General features: G+C 38.9%; 2 protein-coding genes across 6 annotated transcripts in view; one reads left to right on the top strand and one right to left on the bottom strand.

The window, feature by feature from the left end:
- The window catches only part of coq6 (coenzyme Q6 monooxygenase), a 28,338-nt gene extending 27,569 nt beyond the window's left edge, over positions 1-769 (bottom strand). The window contains exon 1 of one of the 3 annotated variants that reach the window (XM_088354739.1): positions 570-769. In XM_088354739.1, coding sequence (XP_088210865.1) covers positions 570-585 — 16 coding nt within the window. In that variant the 5' untranslated portion in view covers positions 586-769. Of the gene's footprint in view, positions 1-6; positions 419-569 lie in introns of those variants that run through there. The other 2 variants (XM_088354740.1, XM_088354738.1) reach the window with 2 other exon arrangements.
- On the top strand, positions 445-11,631 carry fam161b (FAM161 centrosomal protein B). 3 transcript variants are annotated; one of them, XM_088354735.1, is made up of 11 exons: positions 445-508; positions 591-660; positions 1,142-1,313; positions 1,391-1,619; positions 2,241-2,653; positions 4,704-5,002; positions 6,481-6,599; positions 8,643-8,810; positions 8,874-8,973; positions 9,035-9,213; positions 11,223-11,631. In XM_088354735.1, the coding sequence occupies exons 4-11, from the start codon at positions 1,423-1,425 to the stop codon at positions 11,254-11,256; spliced, it is 1,509 nt and encodes a 502-aa protein (XP_088210861.1). In that variant the 5' UTR covers positions 445-508; positions 591-660; positions 1,142-1,313; positions 1,391-1,422; the 3' UTR covers positions 11,257-11,631. The 3 variants fall into 3 exon arrangements, with proteins under 3 accessions (XP_088210861.1, XP_088210862.1, XP_088210863.1); XM_088354737.1 differs by having other exon boundaries at positions 454-490; XM_088354736.1 differs by having other exon boundaries at positions 452-660; positions 1,210-1,313.
- The last annotated feature ends 5,612 nt before the right edge of the window (positions 11,632-17,243 follow it).

Below are 17,243 nucleotides of genomic sequence, written 5' to 3'. Positions count from 1 at the left end.
ACTCACCCAGGGAGCAAGCCATTGCGGATCCAACCATCCCTCCCCCAGATATAATAACATCATAAACTTCACTACTTGCACTATCATCACTTTGAGTTGCACATACTAGCCCTCGACGTATATTTTTAAGAGCAAGTAAGCGATTTTCTGCCAGTAAACACCGCCCGAACATGTTAAGGGCTATGCTAGCTCTCGTAAGGTTTTGCATGATTCGGAATTTGAATGAAACAAACTCGGCCTTAAAATAGGATAAACATTCCGTCAAAAAAAGTATAACTGCTTGACTGTGCTGTGCAGAAAGTGGTTTCTCCTTGAGTGCGTCCTAAAAACAGCAGCAGTGTCACCTCACTAGTACTGCCATGTTTGTTGACAACCTGCGGCACGAGAAATAACTTCCGGTCTTATAGCCAATCACAAGAGAATACTGTAGCAGCTCCCGCTTCCCTTTTATGAAGCTCACATACAGTGCTCCTCTCAACTGAAGACGCCGGTGCGGTCACTCGTGCTTGTAAATATGTTAAGTTTTACAAATTTATACTGCTAGATTTATTTTTATTTTTATTAGTCACTCTGAATGGACTGCATTGCAGTTTATTGCCGAAAATGCGAGGAAGAAGCGTTGATGCAGGGAAAACCCGCCCACAACTCGTCTTTTATCAGGTTAGCAGTTTTGCAATATACAACAACGTCTTGTGCATCAACGTTGAAACTGACAACACATTTATACTTTAACTTTTCAATATAAACCTGCATCCACATTATTCGCTGGTTGGTTGTCATGGTAACCCGACGCGCAGACTGGGGGTGTGGATAGCTTGCTCCTTGTTGTTATCGTCAAGTGGTATGTTCCAACGGATATGGGCGTTTGGGCATGTTTTTTTAATTTTTAGTACAGGGAGTGGATTGAATAATTATTTGAAGTTATATTATTCTGTTTCTTTCATACTGCCCTCTACTGTCAACTATTTATAATATTTATGGAGATACATAGATACATTGAGGTAACGTGTGCATGTATAGATGTATGGATCTATGGATGGATTGATGGATATAATCTTCCTTATTAAAATGTAAACTAGTCAGTGCAAAAAAAAAAACAACCAAAAAACAACATTCAATGAAAATAGCCATCTGTTTGCAGGGATTTTACTCTCTGGACCAGGATTCTCCACTCCCCATTGAAAAATGACTTGACATAAATATTTTTAGATCCCAGCATCAGTTTTGCAGAAAAAGACGATTTTGATTCCATCGAAAACGCAAACGAGCAGATTAACTTGGAACTGTGATATTCACTACATAAAATATTATCAGTGAGTTCCTGACTCAATTTGCACCTACTGTTAAATAGCTAGTCATATGACGAATAACTTTTAACAATGCATTTCAGATGAAATTTCCACTCTATTGTGACCGACCAAAATGTCAGAGTCAGAGATGTTGTTGACAAAAGGTTCAGAGTCAGAAGAAATTCTCCATGAGAGGCTCCGGTACCTGAGCCAGGCAATTGAAAGGCAGTTGCAACAGACAGAGAGGAGGCACACGGAACAGTTGGAGAGCAGAATTCATCACTGCACTCTCCTATCAGCAGATATAAACAAAAAGTCTCCCCTAATCAAGTAAGTATGCATGCTTTCACTTCATGTTTGAGGGCTATATCATACTTCAGTGAAAGGTGACCGTATTATAAGGCAATGTTTAAAAATATACATTCTTTGATCATATATTTTTCATACGTGAGGCGCACTGGACTTAAAGGTACATGAAATTGAGACTAGATAGATAGATAGATAGATACTTTATTCATCCCCGAAGAGAAATTCACATTTCCAGCAGCATCCCTTCGCTGAGAACAATACAATAATAAAACAAAAAGAATACAAGATACAAATACCCAGTGTGACGTGCAAATGCCCACTGTAGCGTGTTATATAGAATAACTAAACAGTGCTACACAGAATACATATTGCAATAAGATTCGGTAATATGCAATGTAGGTGGTGTGGTTTACTGTGGGCTTTTACTCTGCCGGGTAGAGTTAAAGAGCCTCATGGCATGAGGAAGAAAAGATCTCTTCAGTACCTACAAATAATATATGCATTTCCAATCTTATGCACTGTGTAAGGCACACCAGGTTATGAGGCGCACCTTCAAATTTCTGGCCAAATTAGGTTTTAAGCTACGCCTTATAGTCAGGAAAATAAGGTACTAAGAATTCATTTTTAATCAAACCGTTATAGAGTTCGGGAGTCGTCAGCTCCAGTTTCGGAATCATCAGGCTTGTACAAGCGTCAACCGACTTTGCGTCCTGCCCGGTCACAGTCATGCGACCGGGCAACCAAAACAACGCAGCAGAAGGAAGAGGAGGAGGCCGAGGCTGAGTGCAAGAAAAAATTTTCTGCGCTTCCTGTCCCCGTTCAAGTCAGGACTCCTCTCTACCGGGAGATGATGGAACGGAGGGACAAGGAAAGGAAGCGAGCGTTGGAGCAAAGGAAAAGATTTCTGCTTTCGGTTCAAAAACCTTTCAGCTTCCAGGAGAGAGAAAAGAAGAAACGGGAAAAGTTAAACGAGCCGGTGGATCGTGTTCCGATGGAGACTGAAAAGATCAACGTTGTTCAGCGGGCTTCTCCAAAACACGTTCAAGCGCCAACAGGTGTGAATATTTTTTTCTTTTCGACAGTGTTTCTCAAGCATTATCAATTGAGATATTTTTTTCTGCCAAGAACTCCTCAACTAGTGCTTTTTTTCTGAAGATGTGTATGCTAAAAATAATAATAGTCCTCCATGCAGAAAATCTCAGTTTACCTATCAATTGCCCTTATTTTGCTATATTTTAACTATTTGCTGTTCACGTTCAAGGATCCCTTAACCGCCAGGGTCGTCGGGGCACCACTTCCTGTGGTGTGTCCTTGGGCAAGTAAAGCCTGGCGGCGCCTATTTTCTGGGTAGGATCTGGATTTTAATTTTAATCACAAGGACTCTCAAAGGGCTGCACAGACTATTGCAAGCTACAAATTATTATTACACCATCCCCTGATCTAAAACCTACATGAGGGCAAGGAAAAACTCCAAAACCTCAGCATGAGGAAAATGAAGATGCAGCACCTTCAGTATCTGGTCGCCGTTGTTTTCCAGTGAAAAGTGTCGTTCTGCTGTTCAGAGATGATGTGTGACAATACTGATACTGTACCAAAATCTCATTTAAACTATAATAATATAATAATAATAATAATAACAATACAATAATATTATATTAGCTTCATTTTCCATTCTACTACCTTGTAACTTATTTTTTTTTTGTAAATTGAAAACATGATATTTGATAACAAATTATTAAACTGTATATAATATTTTCCTATATTAATGTGTTTTTGACTTTATATTTATATTTATATTTCCTTTTTTTTCAATAAAATAACCACTATGGAAATTTTGTTAATTGGTCACTTTTTTCTCATCTAAGACTTTTTGATAGTTTCATGAGTATATTTTTTTTCCTTTTTTTTTTTTTTTTTTTTTTTTTTAGAAAAAATATCTTATACTGAGAACATAACCTGTTGTCTGCCATATCAGATAACTTTCCCCATGATAGGGGTTATTTTATACAACTAGATAAATGATTTGTAGTTCCTTAATTAATTTTCCAGATGCTTATCTTCAACAAGGGCCGTGGGACTGGTTGCTAACCAATCACAGGGCGGGATATATAGTCAAGTCAAGTCATTTTTATTTGTATAGCCCTTAATCACAAAGAGTCCCAAAGGGCTTCACAGGTTATCACACAGACTATTTTTTCAGACTATTATTACACCATCCCCTGATCTGGAACCAACATGAGGGCAAGGAAAAACTCAAAAAAAACTCAACATGAGGAAAATTAAGAAACCTTGAGAAGGGACCTCACATGTGGTATCCCCCTTCCAGGATTACCAGACAGCAAAGGATGTTGCAATCACAAATAATACACAGATATTGTCCACAAAAAGTATAGGTTATTCATATGCTATAGAGTATAAGTGAGTTTTAAGCTTAGATTTAAACATTTCCACTGAGGTTGCAGATCGGATCTCAGGGGGAAGAGCATTCCACAGCACCGGTGCCCGGATGGAGAACGCTCTCGAACCAGTGGAACACTTCTTGGCTCTTGGGATCACCAGAAGACCGGCGCTCTCAGAACGAAGGCTTCGGACCGGAACATAGGGGGAAATCAGATCTGAAAGATATGAGGGAGCAAGTCTATGTATGATTTTGTATAATATTATTATGTGATGTGATCGGACTTTTTTGTCCTAGTTAAAAGCCTCGCTGCGGCATTTTGTACCAGCTGAGTCAAATAACTTTAATTCTACAATTTAGCAAAATGATCTGCCATCAGGATTTTTCTCTCTTTTTAAACTAAAAAATAGTTGTATATAATAAAATAAGGTAAATAATAATTAAAGGAGCAAAACTATCTCCTGAGGCAAAAATTATTTAATTGGTAGTGTAGTAGTGGTAGGTAGAAGGGAAAGAAGCATTGAGACTACTATTTTGAATCCATTCAGTGCAATTGACGGCTGTTTATGTCAATGATTATTTTAAAATCTCAAGTAACTCATGATGTCACTAAGTACACTCACTCAAAAACTACCAATCTACATGAAAAAAAAAAAACAAATTCAGCATTGACTCTACACAGTTTTGTCTTTTGTTATCTTTTGCAGACTCGGGCTGTTGCAGGAAAATTCACATCAGCACTACACGACAGGCTAATCCAGAGAAGCCCAAACTCCGAATTGCAGAGCGGACCAGAATGGAAAAGCTGAGCTTCCTGGATGAGAGGCCGAGCTTCCAGCCCAAGATCAACCACCTGGTGCCGGATTTCAAGCGGCTGCACAAAGCCCTGCAGACGCAAGTCCCCAAAACATCAGCGAGTGCAGATGTGACCAAATGTCAACCCTTTTACCTCAGAACGTCCGCTCTTCCTCACAGGCAACATAAACAGAGTCCTGAAAAGTCTCAGGTGAACATCCATCTTACTATCGATCTATCTAACCTGGTCATATCCCTTGAGAGGGGGAACCGACAGCAAGACAAACACATACAAAAACAAAGAAAATAAAATAGGGAAAATGAGAAAAAAACACACACAAAATTTTTGGGACCATGGCCAACCCAAATGCCCAAACACCCAAACAAGTTAAGCACCTCGGCACCCAAGTTGTTCATGCTTTTGTCCCTCCACATGAACCGGGACACAAGAAAGTGGCCATGTCACCTGGGTCAGAGAAACACATCACACTCTTTTGTTCAACAGCAGGGCTCGACAGCTTTCACTGGTTTACCCCTGCCGCATCATACTAGTGCCCTGCCTTTGTCCTGTGGTGAGGGGCCCTCTCCCTCAGGGAGGTGTGAGAATTCTCCCACCGTGGTCCGCTGTGTGTCGTAAGAGGCGACTAAAGTGGAGGGAGTGAAGGGACTGGGGATCATCTCCTCTCTATCTCTACTCCCTAAGACACAACAAGGAAAAGAAAGGGGGGCGGGGGACCGAAAGGTCTTGCAAACCCTAGTTCATTTAAATGCTTATACTTGTTTTGATGCCAGCACGGCGGGGCAGTGGCTAGCGCGTGTGCGGCACGGTTCTAAGGTCATGAGATCGAATCTCCTGTGTGGAGTGTGCATGTTCTTCCCGTGCTCCCATGGGTTTCCTCCAGGCACTCCGGTTTCCTCCCACATTCGAAAAACATGCATGTTAGGTTAATTGGCCAGTCCAAATTGTCCTTAGGTGTGAATGAGCAAGCAAATTGTCTGTCCCTGTGTGCCCTGCGACTGGCTCGCAACCAGTTCAGGGTGTCTCCTGCCCACTGCCCGAAGATAGCTGGGATTGGCTCCAGCACGCCCGCGACCCTACTGAGGATAAGCGGTGCAGATAATGGATGGATGGATGGATGGACTTGTTTTGATGTTTTACTTTTTAAGTTTCAAAGTCATGTATTTTCTTTAAGAAATTCCTTTTGAGGTTTATGCATGTAGTTAAAATAGGATCAGAAGGTAATGTTACACGAGCCTGGTTTCTCATAGAAATATATTTATAACCTTTCCATATGGAACTTGGACAGCTAACCTCAAAATATGTTGTTCCAAAGCCACGTGCATGTCATCTTGGTGGTAAGGGAGTCGTTGTCGTGTCTTTCCTGTACCCGATGCGCATATTACGTAAAACGTGCACCCCATCCTTATATAATATTTCATTTTCTTCATGTTCTATTCTTGAGTGTCTTATGGATTCCAGCGGGGACTCCCAGCTGCGAGAAAAAAATAAATAAAAATACACGTTGCTAACTACGCCTCATAATGATGGAAATGGGGCGGCGCTTGTCATTTTACATGGGAACATTGTTTTCACATTACAGGTTGATTTTTAGAGTCAAATATATAGCTGTCAAAATAGCCATAATTCATTTTATTTTGTTTTCATTTTTCGAAATATTTTCTTAATAGATAGACAGTCAGAGTAATCTTCGTCGAAGCAAGTCGTGCGGGGCCCTTAAGTCCCTGTCTGCAGACACGCTCCCTACATACATAACAGATGCAACAAGGAAGCGCAGCTTGGCCATCAGGTATGCCCCAACAGCTTGATTTTTTTAGGCTTGTGAGTGATTGAATGAGTGCATTTGTGTGTTAGTTCTGAACAATTCATTTATTTGTTTGTTTGAATGAATGGCCTAAATCCTTAATAAACAAAAGTGCAACGGGGTTTTTTGTTTATTACAAGGAAATGGATTCCGCAATTACCCCAATCGTAAGTCCTGCTAGACAAACTAAGTAAATAGTTCATTTTTTCAAGTATTTTTTTAATTTCACTGGCATATCATTTTGCCCATTTAAAATACTGTTTTTACCTTTTCACTAAAACATAAATTATATAAATGTTACTCAAAAGAATTGTAAGACTAGAAACATGTTGCTAAAAATGATTACTACAAAACTAAGGGTGGCATGCTCTCTCCGGGTTGGGGATGAGATGTTGCCCCAAATGGAGGCGTTCAAGTATCTTGGGGTCTCGTTTACGATTGAGGGTATGATGGAACGGGAGATCGACAGACGAGTCGGTGCAGCGTCTGCCGTCATTCGGACCCTGTACCGGTCTGTCGTGGTGAACAGGGAGCTGAGCCAAAAGGCAAAGCTCTCGATCTACCGGTCAAACTACGTTCCTACCCTCACCTATGGTCATGAACTTTGGGTTATGACCGAAATAACACGATCCCGGATACAAGTGGCCACTGCTCCTCCGCATTGAGAGGAGCCAGTTGAGGTGGCTCGGGCATCTGATAAGGATGCCTCCTGGACGCCTCCCTCGGGAGGTGTTCCGGGCATGTCCCACCGGCAGGAGGCCCCGGGGGCGACCCAGGACACGTGGGAGGGACTATGTCTCTCGGCTGGCTTGGGAACGCCTCGGGATCCCGTCAGATGAGCTGGAGGAGGTGGCTGGGGATAGGGACGTTCTGGCTTCCCTTTTAAGGATGCTGTCCCCGCGACCCGACCCCGGACAAGCGGAAGAAAAACTAAGAAAAATAACATTCAGCAAAAGTAGAACGTTTTGCTAATTGTAAATTTAAAAAAAATCCTAAAAAACATCTAATTATTTTACAGTTGAAATGCTTGGTTGGCCACTAGAGTCATAGAGACACCACTTCCTGTGGTGTGTCTTGGGCAAGTACAGCATGTTGGCACCCATCCCTCTCCAGGCCAACATGTGTTTCCACCCAGCCCTCGGACTGGGGACATTTTGCGTGCTAGACGAAAGTGCTAAGCACTGCACTAAAAAATTCCCGTTTAAAAAAAACATGTATTGACAAAAGTATTATCACTTTGTCCTTTTAGAAAATGTTCTTTTTTAATATTTTACATTTAAAAATGATAATAAAAAATACCCCAAATAATTCTCGAAATAAATTGTATACATTTTATCCTGATAATATTTCCAATGAAAAAAAAATATCCGCCAAAACATAAAATGTTGCTTATCCTAGTTCTTTTTTCTTCTAAATTTCTAGTTTAAAGACTAGTTTAAATACTTATGGAACCGTTGTGTATTATTTAGCGCCTTCTAGTAGTAAAATATGTAATTTTTTAAAAAACAATGTTCATTTTAATAATAAGCAAAAATACATGAACTATCATATAAATCGGCATTTAAAAAAAATATTTGTTTGTCACGAAATTAGGTATTTATTTTACACCTACAGTGAGCTGACATGATTGTCCATTATCGTGCTGCTACGGGTACCTCCAAAACAGAATATTTAAGAAAAGTATAGGGGGAAAATGAAAATAGAAATGGGGAGGTTTGGTCACTTCGACTCTCTGTACTTTCATTTCCCCCTTGTGCTTTGTAGCACTCGTTTTCGGTTGCACCAAACAATACAGCGACATCTCGCGGTCAAATAATACACACTATTCCTTTACGTATTAATTTTCATATTTCACAGGTTAAAATTTTCCTTTGTAAAATGAAAAATTAACGCTTAAAAATAATGATAATACTCATACAAGAAAAATTGTTTGCCAGTAGTTTGTTTTTTTCCATTTGCAGTGTCTAAAATGGGGTTTGATGTGGCTTCACAAAGTATATATTAAACCTCATATATATACATTTGTAGAAAATCAATAGAAACGAGGGAAGGGAAAAATCAGGAGGGTGCAGACTGGATGAAGACGTACCAGATAAAGTCAGAGGCCTTGAGGAAGATGGTTTCCCTCCATTCCAAGTTACTGGACCCTCACAAAAGCCTCAAAGAAGTCTACAAGGAAAGAGTGCAGCACCATCGGTGAGAAATGGACATCATATTTCCAGTTCACAGAGATCTTCGTAACCAACATTATCTATACAGGGAGGCGGATCGCCAAAGGACAAGGGATTACATGAGAGATCTTCAGGACATAAAAGCTCGAGTTCGAGAGCGTCCGCTTTTATTCGAACAGGTGAAACAGGTGAGTGCCATGTTTGATGCCCACTGTGATATCCTCTTTAATGTCCTCTTTGTTGGCACAGAGGAACGCCAAAGCTAAAGCAGTACAAGAATTCAGGAATCAGCTAAGGAAAGCCGGAGTAGAAGAACAGTTTATCGAGAAAAAAGGAGCTGCGGTGACCGGGACACCCATTCCATTCAAATCCAAATGTGACACAAGTCTTGAAGTCCACACCATGGACAAGGACTGTCATGACTTAAAGTGAGACATTTTTACTATTGTTCTCTTCAAACAAAACCATTACGAGGTATAAATCTGGGATATGTTTGTTATCTTGGCTGAATTTGGCCTCACTTTGGTTGCATGACAGCAGGTTAAATGTAGCTCAGTTACTATGGTGATTTATTCTCTGAAGCTAGCCTTCTCCAGACCAGGCTAGCAGCCAGGCTAAGATTATACAGCGATACATCTGACGTTCATACTGTCAATCGTGCGAAAAACAAATGGGTTTTATTGTGTTTCCATGGATTTTCTTGATATGTTATTTTAATTTTCTTGCATTAACATATTACAAATAGGCGATGTTGTCATTTCATTAAACTATATTGATGCTATAACTGCAGCAGTCATTTTAAAGTCACGTTAACTTATATAGTCATTAATACTACTACCATTGTAAATTCTGCTTGCACAGCTACTACGGAACACACAAACATTTATTAAGTATCATCAATGTATCTCTTTTTACGCTGTTATCTTTTTACATATGTTTGTCTTTCTTACTTTGAGGAAGCCCTTCAATCTCAGTGTACTTCTGAATGATGACATCCATTCATTCATTCAATCATTTATTCATTCATGTAGTAAATCTATTGCTATATGGCCATTTGTTTTATTGCAATGCCAATTAAGAATTATTGTCGAATTGCTATTAGAGGAATACAGTAAATACTGTATGTTATTGCTCTTTTTGAGATTCTAAAATGTGACGCAAAAAAACTTGCAAGGATGGTATCAATTAAGTATTTTACAATGGTAATGTAGTACTTTAAATAGGTTCAACTGCCGTTTATCTGTCCGTTTCCAACTTGCTGTTTCCTCATCAAAGAGAGATAAATATGTTCCTTATGAAGGACCAATAAAATAAAAAAAAAAAAAAAAAAAAAAAAAATCATTGAATCGATAAGAATTTAAATTTGAATTGTCTTTATTGTCATTGATAACGACTGCGTGAACATTGTTGTCAATGAGATTAGATGATGAAATCCAGGATAAACATCTAATAAAATAGGAAAGCAAGATACATAAGAATAAGAATAAATAAGAATAAATAGTCCAAAAATAGTTTTCATTGAATCAGCCGGGAATCGAACCTGGGCATACAGCGCAACTGACAAAAAAAAAACCGTACCAATGAAAACACTTCATTCCCTGTTGACGGCTCCTTTAACCGCCAGGGTCATCGGGGCACCACTTCCTGGGCTGTGTCTTAGGCAAGTACAGCCTTAATGCGCCCAGCCCTTTCCTGGATGATTTTTGGTTTGGGGTTTTAAAAAAAAGTACTGGTTTCCTTGGTTACCAATAGCAGGACAAGCCGTATGATCTTACTCAGATACAGCACCTTCATCATCTAGTAATCGATGTTTTTTGTGTGTAAAGCGCCATCCCGCTAATAATGTCTTACAAATAGTTTGCACTTTTGTTGAGCCAGTGTGCCAGTACCAGGCTTTTTCCTATTACTTGATAACACTGCTCATGTAACCTTTTTGATACAGTATAAAATTTCTTTCACATATTCAGAGAACTGCATAAGAAGCTTTTGTTCAGCGGCAGTAGGACGATGAGCGCCACTTTTCCATTTTCCGATCCGTGATTCTGAGATTGATACTGGGGTCGACTTGAAGATGCAGTCAATGTGCATGTCCTGTATCCCAAATATTATCAGCTGGTTTGGCATAGCCACGCCTTTTTGTCCAAGCTCAGCAAACGTGCAACCGATTAAGCCAAAAATCCACCTGCCAGACTTGTTCAAAACTGCCTTATCAGTTAGCCTGGATTTCTTTATTCCACTTTCGTGCAATAACCCCGTGGTGTGCTGCCACGACATCCAGTGAATTCAGAATAGTATATCCAAGGACTTCATGTGGTTGTGCTTTTGTGACATTACATGATTTTCGGGATCTGCTCAGTACAAGAAAAACATAGCAGCCAAGAACAAATGAAATATAATTACAATATAGACATTTCCTGACCAAACATGTCTGATTTAGGGAGGAAAATGCAGACGACGATGGAGAAAATTGAAGATGTGGACCAGAACGGCGTTGGAGGCCCGAGAGGGAATGATTGTAATGATAAGACGGTACAATGTTTTTGTGGCTGCTGGGCTAGAACACGACACTGTATTCAAATATGACTCATGTCTACTTAACCACATCAACAATGACTTCGCCAACATGTGCAACTAGAAATTAAGAAAATCGCAAAACATGTGAACCGTACGTTTCCAAGAGGGAAACAACAGTACAAAGGGCCAAATCAATGGGCCACTAAATCTTATATTTTAGGTGCTTGTAAATATGTGTAAGACAACTCATGATACACACTACTGTAAAATGATTGGGAAGATATCTGCTGCTTATATTTAATAACGATAATAAACTGAAGTAGGGTTCCGCAGTTACTGTCTGTGAGATTTATTTGCCTTTTCTTTTTAAAAAAAAAAGGTTTATATGTATATCCTTTTTTTCCGCCCAAAGTATCAGTACCCGAACCTTCTTATGGACGTTTTATAATTCAAACCCATGTTAATTTCACGAAACGCTGTATTGTAACAATATAAGGTGTAGTGTAGTATATTTATTTTTAATGTCATTTTTAATTGTGGGGTCTCATCAAAACCTCTAGTAGTATTGGTACTTGGTATCCTCATTGGTGTCTACTTGAGGTGAGTTCTAGTACTGGTATCAGGCTAAAAAATGTTGTATTTGTAAATGGTATATGGTATTGGTCATCCTTATATATACACGTTCCTAAACTTATTTCAAAAAGTTGTTATCAAATTGAGAAAAGAAATGTGGTAAAATAAGAAAAAACATCATTAGTCAAAGATAACCTTACGAAGCTCAGTTCTTGTCAGTTGCTTTTGAGAGTATGCCCATCAGAAAACAATGTTATCTTGGCCTTTTTATAAATAGATATAAATGAATAAAAGAGACACTGTGTATTTGACCACTTGTCACTGTATAGTGTAGGGCAACCAAAAATGAGTAATACACAGCACAGGGAAGAATATGAACTACGGAAGTTCGCAGTGAACAAACCTCACCATTTTATCTCTCATTTTTTTGCCCACTCTTTCACAAGGTTCTGGGTTTTTAGGGTTACCTTTAGCAACAAGATGGCGGACAATGATACCAGCTCCCTACAGATGAGACTCATGTTATGTAACATAAATAAGAATTTCTGGAGTTAAATGTATTTAAAGAATTGGGGCACAAGTAATTGTATATTTCTTTGTTATTCAAATCAACATTGCTATTTATAATAAAAAACGTTTTTTTCACCACAAGTGGGTGCCAAATAATATACAAACTATACTCAATTAATTGATAAAATTCTCTTAAAAATTCAATATGGGTGTATTTTGGATTTTAGCAGACAGGAGCAAGTTTAAAATAATTCTGAATACTGTATGTTTTTCTATTGTATTTGTATGAGAATTTTCATCAATCAATTTAAAACATTTTCACGGCGGCGCAGTGGTTAGCGCGTGTGCGGCACAGTTCTGAGGTCATGGGAACCTCCTGCGTGGGTTCAAATCAAGCTCCCGGCCTTACTGTGCGGAGTTTGTATGTTATCCCCGTGCATGCGTGGGTTTCTTTCGGACACTCCGGTTTCCTCCCACATTCCAAAGACATGCATTTCACGTGAATTGGCCAGTCCAAATTGTCCCTAGGTGTGACTGAGCGAGTGAGTTGTCTGTCCCCGTGTGCCCTGCGATTGGCTGGCAACCAGTTCAGGGTGTCCCCTGCCAGAGATGTACCGACAATGAAAATTTCAGACCCCTCCATGATTTCTAAGTGGGAGAAATAGGAAAATAGCAGGGTGTTCAAATACTTATTTTCTTCACTGTATACACATATAAATATATTAACGAAAATAATCTAAAATGTTTGCCAGTAGAACACCAATTAATTTATTTTGACTATTACAATACAGTTAAACCCCAAGCTGTGTTTGAAAATACAAACTCCTTTTCCCCCCATCACTTTTTTAAAATGGTGAGTAGTTCAAGCCTTTCTGCCACCTAAATAAATCCTGCTGCAGTCATGCTGACCGTCTCGGCGGTTTGTGCCGCCGGTCCACAGAGCCACATCAAACTTTGCACTCATGTATGTTGGCCTCGGCTGGAAGGCTTTGCTTATACAGCTGACAGCTTGGAATTTCTGATCTTTTTTTGGTCACAACCACATGAGAATGTCTCAATATGTATTCAATCATAATCAAAATCTCATCGTGGGCATTCTGAACGCTTCCTCTTTTTGGGCAAGCGTGTCATTTACTAAAAGGATTCAAGTTAGCATGACTTGTCAGTCGAATAATATATCTTGTGTTTGTGCCATTGTATTGTTTTTGAAAACACTGACTTATAATTATCAAGAATGATTTGTATAACTGTGACAAAAATTAGATAATAATAATAATCAAAAGTAAAGGTAACATCAATAATGTGATTTTGCACTTTTAAAACTGCTACAATAGTTGAACTGAATTGTTATTATTGTCGTAAAGTTTATTTGTGTCATGATATTAAACTCTGTTAAATGGACACTGTGTTATATTTGACCTCTACATGTTCCTCTAATGTGTATTGGATATGAAACGAGTGCTAAAAAGCCCAAGAAAGAATACAAACTATGGAGACTTAAAGTGAGCAAACTGCACCATTTTTTCTTCTATTTTTTTGACCAGCATTTCACGAGGTTTTAGTTTTTTAGGGGGTACCTATAGCACAATGGCAGCAGAAATTCACGTCAGCTCCCTCCAGATGAGGCTCATATAAAGTAAAACAAATTTCTCTACTTACAAGTCTCTGGTAAAACGCATGTTTAAATCAAAGTTCACTTATTTTTGCTTTTTCAAATCAATATTGTTTTGTTTTTTTTACCACTAGGAAGGGCTAAAAATGCGGAATGTTCCTTTAAGAATACCAGGTTGTGTTCCATTTGTTCAATTTTAGAACCCTTACTTTTTTAGTGCAGTTGAATTTGATATGGGTCTGTTTTGACTAAGGACCAAACAGATTGATTCATATTCATTCTATTAAAAAATGTACTATATTTGTATTGTCGACCCATTTATTATTATTATTATTATTACTATTATTATTTTGATGTTTTAAAACATTTTATGCATGTAGTTTTATTTGTATCCAATTAGTTTTTTACTTGAATTCCACATTATTAATTCATGAATTTATTCAACTTAATTTATCAAATATATAAATCATTCACAAGTCATCATTATTATTATAATTCATTATTCAAATTTATTTTTCAGTACCCTATGTTGGGGAGGTTATCCGAGATTTCTGTTGGTAAATTTAAAAATAATATTTAGGTGTACTATTTTAACCACGGGGGCAGCACGGTGGGGCAGTGGTTAGTGCGTGTGCGGCACAGTTCTGAGGTCATGAAATCGAACCTCCTGTGGGAGTTTGCATGTTCTCCCCGTGCTTGCGTGGTTTTCGTCCGGGCACTCCGGTTTTCTCCCACATTCCAAAAACATGCATGTTAGGTTAATTGGCCGGTCCAATTTATCCCTAGGTGTGAATGAGCGAGTGAATTGTCTGTCTCTGTGTGCCCTGCGACTGGCTGGCAACCAGTTCAGGGTGTCCCCTGCCCACTGTTCGGAGGTAGCTGGAAGGGCTCCAGCACCTCTGCGCCCCTACTGAGGATAAGCGGTACAGAGAATGGATGGATGGATGGATTTAAACTAGGGGTCTCCAACCTTGTTCCAGTAGGCACCAGGTAGCCCCCTAAAAACACCAGACTAGCACGGAGACAGGTTCTGAAAATAACTCACCAGTGATGGGTCATTGTGATTGTCCAGCAAATTTGATTTCTAACTGGCATGAGGTTTTAGTAGTTGACTGAGTAGACTTTAACTAAACTTTTAAAAAATTACAACCTGGTAATAACCTAGTAACAACATAGTAGTACAATCAAAAGTTGCCATTTTTGAAATGCATATCAAACTGTTGTAACTCTCAGCTTCATAAAGGTTGACTCCTGATTTAAACTACATGTATAATCATGACCTCTGCTTATAAGCACTGCATACATGATGCAATTAAAGTAAAATGTCTGATAAAACGCATTTACTTTTCAAATCTCATCTCATCTCATCTCATTAGCCGTACCGCTTATCCTCAGTAGGGTCGCGGGGGGCTGGAGCCCATCCCAGCATACATCGGGCAGTGGGCAGGGGACACCCTGAACTGGTTGCCAGCCAATCGCAGGGCACACAGGGACAGACAACTCATTCGCTCATTCACACCTAGGGACAATTTGGACCGGCCAATTCACCTGAAATGCATGTCTTTGGAATGTGGGAGGAAACCGGAGTGCCCGGAGGAAACCCACGCAAGCACGGGGAGAGCATACAAACTCCGCACAGAAAGTCTGGAGCTGGATTTGAACCCACGACAGGTTCCCATGACATGAACTGTGCCGCACAAGCGCTAACCACTGCGCCGCCGTGCTGCCCACACTTTTCAAATATTGCTATGTAAAACACCACACTTTGAATATGTGGTTATGTTAAAAAATAACTATTTTTCATAATTTTTTTAGTTTTCATGCAGCTTTTGTTTATTAGTCAGTTTTTATTTTTGCTATTGTAATCTGGAGATTCAAATAGTAATTATATCATATTGTTAGAAGATCAGATCCCTTCCTGAAAATATCAGGCGCTACATGACATGGCACCATCGGTTACATCCTTACAGGTTGCCATGGGAACAGCGTATCCCAGAGATGCGCCTCTGGTAGACCTGGCGCGGCTAAAAACACACCTAGGTATAAAGCATAACTTGCCTTGAAAACTGAGCAACACGTGTTGAAAAATTGACTCTCTATTCAAATAAATCAGGATTTGTGTCCCAACAACAAAATGCGTATTATTGTTGTCTTCTTGAGCCCACCTGCAGACGGCGCTGTAACTCCCTCCGCTTAAGACCGACTGGAGCGTCATAAGCCTTTTCCCCCCTTTGCTTTTCCCCTTTTGTGTATGTAGGGTTGGATGATGCTGGAATCTTTGTTATCGTTTTGATACAAGAAAATGCAGGGTCAGATCGATCAATACTGATGAAATACCGATTATTTTTTTCTTGGAAATGTCATGATCACTGAATAATTGAACCCCTCTTCCCTTGTGTTAGTTTAGAGTTATGATAAGAACAGCCTAAAATGTGTCTATTTCTAATAAATATCTAAAACGCAAACTTTAAAAGAATGGAAAAAGAAACATACATAATTCCATGAAAATGTGTCATAACAAAACAAAAAAACAAAAAAGCAAAGGCAATGTAACAAAAATTCAAATACAACAAAGTCAAGTCAATTTAAGTCAAGTCATCTTTATTTGTATAACCCTAAATCACGAAGAGTCTCAAAGGGCTTAAAGTCAACATGGCAAATATGAAACCTTCCATTTAACAAAATTTTAGAAATGAACTCAAATTGCTATTAGTTTAAATAATACTATGTAAAAACCTTTTACAATACACTAATTAAATTACTCCAACAAAAACAACTGTTTTCAGAACAAGTCAAACCACAAAAGCAGCAATGTAACACAAATACAAACAAGACAAAAAAAATACCATATTTTCCAAACGATAAAGCGCACCCAAAAAAATTTGCCATATATTTCAAGGTCCAATTCACCTTTATAGAGCAGGAAATACGGTAAATAAAATCAGCATTGTGTAATTATAACAAACTACTTCTACATACACACTTATGAATGAATCCATTCATTTTAGTTGTGTTACCAGATTCTCTAATATTTATGTTTAATGAAATACATTTGTTATCTTCTGTTTTAATCTCATGGTTCGTAGCACCCTTACACTTGTGTATTTTTGAAAGCGCGTCTTATAATCAGGTGCGCCCTACAGTCCGGGAAATTCCGTACCTTTCTTTGCACCATATTTTGAAACAAAACTAAAATGGCCGTGCGCCATTAGAGCATCACAAACCCATGAGAGCATCAGTAAGACTGAG

Source organism: Urocampus carinirostris, chromosome 15 (genome assembly GCF_059441175.1).
Source record: "Urocampus carinirostris isolate Australia breed hairy pipefish chromosome 15, RoL_Ucar_1.0, whole genome shotgun sequence".
Lineage (NCBI taxonomy): Eukaryota > Metazoa > Chordata > Actinopteri > Syngnathiformes > Syngnathidae > Urocampus > Urocampus carinirostris.
This window is presented reverse-complemented; position numbering and strand designations above follow the sequence as displayed.

Excerpts from the sequence above, each read along its gene's own strand:
- fam161b (XM_088354735.1), top strand. The coding sequence starts at position 1,423 with ATGTCAGAGTCAGAGATGTTGTTGACAAAAGGTTCAGAGTCAGAAGAA. Across the intron at positions 8,974-9,034 it reads TATTCGAACAGGTGAAACAG|AGGAACGCCAAAGCTAAAGC; the intron begins GTGAGTGCCATG and ends TTGTTGGCACAG. Across the intron at positions 9,214-11,222 it reads AAGGACTGTCATGACTTAAA|GGAGGAAAATGCAGACGACG; the intron begins GTGAGACATTTT and ends TGTCTGATTTAG.